This window comes from Periophthalmus magnuspinnatus, chromosome 7 (assembly GCF_009829125.3).
Source record: "Periophthalmus magnuspinnatus isolate fPerMag1 chromosome 7, fPerMag1.2.pri, whole genome shotgun sequence".
NCBI classification, from domain to species: domain Eukaryota; kingdom Metazoa; phylum Chordata; class Actinopteri; order Gobiiformes; family Gobiidae; genus Periophthalmus; species Periophthalmus magnuspinnatus.
The window spans coordinates 4,104,742-4,112,593 of record NC_047132.1 but is presented as its reverse complement, the minus strand read 5'-3'; the positions used below and the strand labels follow the sequence as shown (position 1 = coordinate 4,112,593).

Sequence of the window (7,852 nt, the reverse complement as noted above, 5' to 3'; positions counted from 1 at the left end):
GGCACCCTGAACTTGAAAAGTGAAATTGTGAAAAATCCAAAATACATATCAACTTAATTCTTACTGTACAAAGTAGGGCTTGGGGACTTGTACAACATACATTTTAAAGTTTGGGTTTATCACCTTGCAAACTAAATTTATAGGCGTTTTCATCTTTTATTGATGCATTCGCATTTTCAGGCGCTGAAAAGCTCCTTTTCACCAACTTCACAGTACTCTGATATAAGTGATCAGAACTGTGTTTTCATACATTGTGGGTGCTTCTCAAGTAAAAATGAGTCGAATCCAGCAGCAAACTCACTCATAAGTAAGTTGGTTTGTGCAGGGCACTCATATGACTTTAGGAGGAATTCAATGCAATTTCCCATAGGCACCCTGAACTTGAAAAGTGAAATTGTGAAAAAACACAATACATATAAACTTAATTCTTGCTGTGCAAAGTAGGACCTGGGGACTTGTACAACATACATTTTAAAGTTTGGGTTTGTCACCTTGCAAACTAAAGTTATAGGCGTTTTCATCTTTTATTGATGCATTCGCATTTTCAGGCGCTGAAAAGCTCATTTTCACCAACTTCACAGTACTCTGATATAAGTGATCAGAACTGTGCTTTCATACATTGTGGGTGCTTCTCAAGTAAAAATGAGTATAATCCAGCAGTAAACTCACTCATAAGTAAGTTGGTTTGTGCAAGGCACTCTTATGACTTTAGGCGGAATTCAATGCAATTTCCCATAGGCACCCTGAACTTGAAAAGTGAAATTGTGAAAAATCCACAATACATATCAACTTAATTCTTGCTGTGCAAAGTAGGGCCTGGGGACTTGTACAACATACATTTTAAAGTTTGGGTTTATCACCTTGCAAACTAAAGTTATAGGCGTTTTCATCTTTTATTGATGCATTCGCATTTTCAGGCGCTGAAAAGCTCATTTTCACCAACTTCACAGTACTATGATATAAGTGATCAGAACTGTGCTTTCATACATTGTGGGTGCTTTTCAAGTAAAAATGAGTAGAATCCAGCAGCAAACTCACTCATAAGTAAATTGGTTTGTGAAGGGCACTCATATGACTTTAGGCGGAATTCAATGCAATTTCCCATAGGCACCCTGAACTTGAAAAGTGAAATTGTGAAAAATCCACAATACATATCAACTTAATTCTTTCTGTGCAAAGTAGGGCCTGGGGACTTGTACAACATACATTTTAAAGTTTGGGTTTATCACCTTGCAAACTAAAGTTATAGGCGTTTTCATCTTTTATTGATGCATTCGCATTTTCAGGCGCTGAAAAGCTCATTTTCACCAACATCACAGTACTATGATATAAGTGATCAGAACTGTGCTTTCATACATTGTGGGTGCTTCTCAAGTAAAAATGAGTCGAATCCAGCAGCAAACTCACTCATAAGTAAGTTGGTTTGTGCAGTGCACTCATATGACTTTAGGCGGAATTCAATGCAATTTCCCATAGGCACCCTGAACTTGAAAAGTGAAATTGTGAAAAATCCACAATACATATCAACTTAATTCGTGCTGTGCAAAGTAGGGCCTGGGGACTTGTACAACATACATTTTAAAGTTTGGGTTTATCACCTTGCAAACTAAAGTTATAGACGTTTTCATCTTTTATTGATGTATTCGCATTTTCAGGCGCTGAAAAGCTCATTTTCACCAACTTCACAGTACTCTGATATAAGTGATCAGAACTGTGCTTTCATACATTGTGGGTGCTTCTCAAGTAAAAATGAGTATAATCCAGCAGCAAACTCACTCATAACAAAGTTGGTTTGTGCAGGGCACTCATATGACTTTAGGCGGAATTCAATGCACTTTCCCATAGGCACCCTGAACTTGAAAAGTGAAATTGTGAAAAATCCACAATACATATCAACTTAATTCTTGCTGTGCAAAGTAGGGCCTGGGGACTTGTACAACATAAATTTTAAAGTTTGGGTTTATCACCTTGCAAACTAAAGTTATAGGCGTTTTCATCTTTTATTGATGCATTCGCATTTTCAGGCGCTGAAAAGCTCATTTTCACCAACTTCACAGTACTCTGATATAAGTGATCATAATAAACGAATAAAAGATGAAAACGCCTATAACTTTAATTTGCAAGGTGATAAACCCAAACTTTAAAATGTACGTTGTACAAGTCCCCACGCCCTACTTTGCACAGCAAGAATTAAGTTGATATGTATTGTGGATTTTTCACAATTTCATTTTTCAAGTTCAGGGTGCCTATGGGAAATTGCATTGAATTCCGCCTAAAGTCATATGAGTGCCCTGCACAAACCAACTTAGTTATGAGTGAGTTTGCTGCTGGATTATACTCATTTTTACTTGAGAATCACCCACAATGTATGAAAGCACTGTTCTGATCACTTATGTCAGAGTACTGTGAAGTTGGTGAACAGGAGCTGTTTTCAGCGCCTGAAAATGCGAATGCATCAATAAAAGATGAAAATGCCTATAACTTTAGTTTGCAAGGTGATAGAACCAAACTTTAAAATGTATGTTGTACAAGTCCTCACACCTTATATTGCACAGCAAGAATTGAGTGTATATGTATTGTGGATTTTTCCACAATTTCACTTTTTAAGTTCTGGGTGTCTATGGGAAATTGCATTGAATTCCGCCAGAAGTCATGCACACACCAATTTAGTTATGAGTGAGTCTGCTGCTGGATTCTATTCATATTTACTTGAGAAGCGCCCACAATTGTGAAGTTTGTCTAAAACAGCTGTTCAGCTCCTGAAAATGTGATTGGATCAATAAAAATAAATGAAAACGCCTATAACTTCAGTTTGCAAGGTGATAAAACCAAACTTGCAAATGTATGTTGTGCAGCTACTCACGCCCTATTTGTACAGCGAACATTTATTTGCAATCTTTTTTTTTTTTTTTACAATTTCATTTTTTTTGCCTATTGTCATTGAATTCCTGCTTCATCACATAACACACCAACCTAGTGATGAGTGACGTTTTACTTGAGAAGACCCCCCTGTGTGTGAAAGCTCTGTTCTAGTCACTTATCTCTGCTTTTCCTCATTCTTTGTTATAAAATAAATGACACATAGAATTACACAATTAGTGGATCTCGTGTTAAAAAGCACACAGGTTTTATTGCATATCAATTTCATGTATAAATTCTTCATAGCATTGGAAAGATTACATTTGGTATACATCGCTATTCTACAGAATTAACATCAGTCATATCTTTTCAAGGAAATTTCTCTAAAGTACATTTTCAATAATCACAAGCATCAAAAGAACTGCAGTTTTCAGAATTCTTCCATGTTATTCTACAATATTTTTTTTTTTCTTTGTTTAAATTACCTATTCTCCCATGTCTCTCAGAGGTCCCTGCCCAAAAATTGGAAGGGCAGGCCAAAACTTGGAGTCAAACCTACTAACCTAACCACATGTACAAGTGCATCTACGGATTAATTTTTTTATTTATTTTTTTTAATCATTTTTTTAAATTTGATACACATTTCACAAATGGACATTATTATGACTGCTAAACACGTCATGCACAAGATCGTTTTTGTTTTCATAAACATAACAGAGGCAATATACAACTCAAACCAAACAAGCACCATCCATTAAAATCCATATCGTCAATGCTTTTTTTCTTCAGACAATGCACCTTTTTTTTTTTTTTTTATACTTTAAAATACTATACAGTTCAAATGAGACAACATGTTTATTTTATTTTATCCTGTAACAGTTTGGGTACAGCAACCACATTCTTTTTGCTCACTTATCACAGCAGCCTTTGATGGAAATCTCCAATGTCTTCAATGTTCAATGCTTTACACAGCGCATCCTTATTACAGTAGTCCATGACATGAAATAATTACATAAAACCAATGTGAGCCTAATCACACTGAAAGAGTTACTCAATATCAAAATGGATATGGTTTTGTTTCAATCAAGCTGACATTGCGCATTAGTGCGGCCTTTAAACATACATCTTTGCAATAGTATTTCACACCGACTGCAGGTAACAGTGAGAATAAAGCAAGAAACCTGTATTTATATAAAATAACAGAACAATGTCAGACTCTAGATTAAATTGTACTTTGCCAACTAGTATGAAAAATAGGTTTTGTTAATTTGAACAAGTACAGATACTGAAAGTTTTGGAGCTTTAGAATGGTCTTCATCTATATCAAAACTTGTACTGGACCACATGAGAATATCTAAAGAAGTTATATTGATTTTGTTGAAAATTAAAAAAATTGAAGGATTTTGCTTAATTTTAGTACTGTAACAACACATACTTTAATTTTAATTATAAAATGTGAAATACTATAGCTAAGTAGTTAAAACAATGCTTAATAATGCTTAGAATTGGATATAACATGCATGAAATCCTGTCCATTTCGCATAGACCATATGTTGAAAACAATATATCTGGGCGAATGACATCCTTTATCAGTAGATCCATACATTATATGACAAGAATGTATGTATGCAACATTGTTTAAGTGTTACCCTACCCCCTGTTGTCAAAAAAATAAAAAAATAAAAAATACAGTGCTTTTATTCTTGTACTGTTGGTGAGACCAGAGCCTGATCAATGCATGGCTTGGTCCCATGTGGTTTTTAAGTGCTAGTTTTGAAGATACAGCATTAGAAGTATTTAGAAAAAACTCAGGTACAAGACAGGACCAAGGCTTCATTTCTGGTCTATCTACAGTTATCTACAGTCAGCCACAGTGACACAACGGACTACTAACCATTTGAGAGGAGTTTGGAATAGTATTAGTAATAGCATTTTGTGTTTTGCTGTAGATGGTTGGGTTTTCAATGATGGGCAAATGTTGATGAAATTGGGGCATTTTCGAAGACTATTTTTCAAGAGAACAATTTGCCCCAATACTACTCAATTTAACAATTTGCATACTGTGTAAAAGAACAGAAAAGGACCTGGCAAGGCCAAAGGGATGAATAAAAACTAACTACAGTTAACAATGAATATAAATAAGAGCAGTAACTTAAACATTGTTTCCAATTTGGCACGCAGAGGTTTAGAACCTCTGCTGTATTTGGATACACAGGGTTCCTTCTACAACATAAGGATAAACGTCATGACTTCAAATACAAATCTACAATTGAATAAATACACACTCACAAAATCAATGCTTCTGTGTGAAAACTACAAGTTGCTCTGAAAAACAAATGATTGTCAGAGAACCAAACGATTGGAGGGGTTATTTGGCACATGATCAGCTACCACTATTTTACATCATATGACAGTATCATACAATTTGGTCCTTCTCTGAAATGATATTAACATGAAGCACAGATGTGCTTAAAGAATACTGTTGTATCTAAGGAAAAAAGTGAATGAGACTTGATTCAAATTAATTCTGTTCACACGGGAGATCAATAAAGTCACTTTTCAGCGTCATCTGTGCTATGATTCGAATCATGTGATGGTCGGATTAGTCTGGTGCTAATGTTGATTCTGCAGTTGCAACTTAAAGAACATCAGTGAGAAGTCAGTGACCAGTGGGAAGAGACAGTCCAATGCTCTGTTCCAGGCTGACTCCAGTGAAACAGTGCCACCTGGTGGACATGCATTACAAATACAGTGCTTGTGGAGGCTGTCTTTCAGCGTCTGTAGGTGTAGAGAGGGGACATCAGAGCAGTCCTTCATGTGGGCAGGGTCTGAGGCATACTGTCTTTGAGACAGACTGTCTCTGTCTCAGATCCCACTTGCGCTCTCTCCTGTGTCCTCTGTCCCCTCTGCCCCCTGCTTCAGATGTGGTTGAGTGGGTGAAAGTTGCTTGTCTCAGACGGTGCTCCGCCCATACTCAGCCAAGCGTCCAGCGAACTCTGCGAGGGAGCGTGAAGAGGGTTGTTCTCCGACAGAGACAGCATCATTGCATAAGCCTGCAACACAACAGAGAAGTTGTATTATCTTTATAGGTACATTAAACCATGTCTCCATTTAGAACAGCAGTAAGGAGAGACACAAACAGCTGCAAACAACTATCCTCTCAAGCTGCCCATTTTTATTGTGACTTGGGCCCACCACATACCTGTGTTTTAGCCTGTCTGTACAAAGTCTCTTTCAAAGCCTCTGACTCTAGTGAGGTGTTAAAAATGTCTTTAACATCGAATGGTTGCTCCTCACTGGGGCCTTTCCTCAGCCCTGGGAGGCTCTTAGGAAAACTGGGCAGCCCTTCCAAGTCCAAGAGAGCCCCCTCTTCCAAACACCTGCGCCGTAATGGGTGGGTGCACCATGAGCATAGAAGCACAGAGGGAGAAGGGGAGGTGATGAAGATGGTTACAATGAGATGGCAGGGCAAAGAGGAAAGAGATAGGAACAAGTTATTAGACAGAGAAATTGAATTTTAGTGTGTGTAGTGTGAGAATGTATAGATTAAAAGCAAGAATATTGTTTACCTTTTAGATTTTTTTTCTTATTAAAAAAAAAGATTTCTGACAAGCTTTGTGATTGCAATTAGATTTGCCATTTATGATCAAAGTTTGCATTTTGAATGCATATAGAAGAATTGACAAAAAAGAAATATGAACTGACAAACTAATACAAGTATCAGACTACCTAATACAAGTATTTCTGAACATGTTTGTACAGATCTTAACCACAGGGTATCTTTTTGGCCAGGCAGTGTATGAATTTGCAACATTTTGAGTTTTTTCCCCATCCAATAGATATAATATTTTGTTTCAAATTGTTAATTGCTACCGCAACTATCCTAATTTTTCCATCAACCCATGGATCCCTACCAAATTTCCTTACAAAGACACTAAAGTGTACCTTAATAGCCCATATAAATAATATATTCCCCTTTTAACTGCTAAGACATAACATATTTAGATCACCGTGTGTTGAAAATGATATACTCAGCGAAAACAACATATTAATTTTTGACACTCTGAGTCGCCCCTCCCTTTGCTCCCCAAGTTAAGTCAGACCACTCACAACATATCAGTGTGCATCCTACTAATGACTGCAATCACATCAGATTTGTTAAGTTGCTGTTTGCAGTTTTGAATGATGCTTTTGTATATTTATGGAGTTGTTGTGTGGGAGCATGGATGACGTAGACTCAGCATTGCACAGAATCTTACAGTAAGGATGGTTCAAATAGGGGTCGGGAGAGATCACTAAATTACCCAAACATCCACAAATGACATCTAAAACCTTTTCAGGCATGTTTTTGATGAAGGAACCATGTTATAAGCAAAAAAAAAAAAAAAAAGAAAAAAGATTTTGCATAGCATATCTTAAAATTTTTTTGTTTGTATTTTTGAATTACTTTGTCATTTTTTTGTCATACGGCCACCATGATTCAACTTCCTGTTATTTTGGGGACTTTTTTCACATCCAAAATATATAGGCTAATATTGTTTCAAATTATTAATTGCTAGGTCAATGGTTACATTTTTTCTGATATCCATGCATACCTCATTTTAACACAACCATATCGTATTATGCTGCTGTGTACTAGTTTACCTGCGCGTGTGTTCGTAGCTCATTGCTAGGGGCACGCCATCCTCCTCCTCTTCGTCTTCTTCGTACGCACCTGCCGTGAGCGGAGATGCCCCGGCAGTGAGTGGGCAGGGGGACTCAGGAGGCCCAACTGTGAGTCGGCAGGGCGACTCGGGCGCTTCGTCATGGGAACGCTCAGTCAGGCTGCCCTCCTCTTCCTCCTCATCATCTCCATCCACCTCCTCCTCTTCGTCCTCTAGCCCCCGCAGGCCCTGCTTGGAGGTGCTCACTCCGTGGCCAAGCGGACGTTCCTCCTCCGCCGTGTCTGACCTTAGGAGAAGATTTTGTGAAAATTTATGTTGCTTTCTAAGGC

General features: G+C 37.5%; 1 protein-coding gene across 3 annotated transcripts in view; it reads right to left on the bottom strand.

The window, feature by feature from the left end:
• Positions 1-4,353: 4,353 nt before the first annotated feature.
• prdm16 (PR domain containing 16) overlaps positions 4,354-7,852 on the bottom strand; it is a 366,260-nt gene continuing 362,761 nt past the window's right edge. For 2 of the 3 annotated variants that reach the window (XM_055222878.1, XM_055222879.1), the window contains 3 exons: positions 7,504-7,809; positions 6,062-6,239; positions 4,354-5,912 (listed from right to left, as the gene is read on the bottom strand). In XM_055222878.1, coding sequence (XP_055078853.1) covers positions 5,778-5,912; positions 6,062-6,239; positions 7,504-7,809 — 619 coding nt within the window. In that variant the 3' untranslated portion in view covers positions 4,354-5,777. The remainder of the gene's footprint in view (positions 5,913-6,061; positions 6,240-7,503; positions 7,810-7,852) is intronic. The other variant, XM_033969103.2, reaches the window with a different exon arrangement.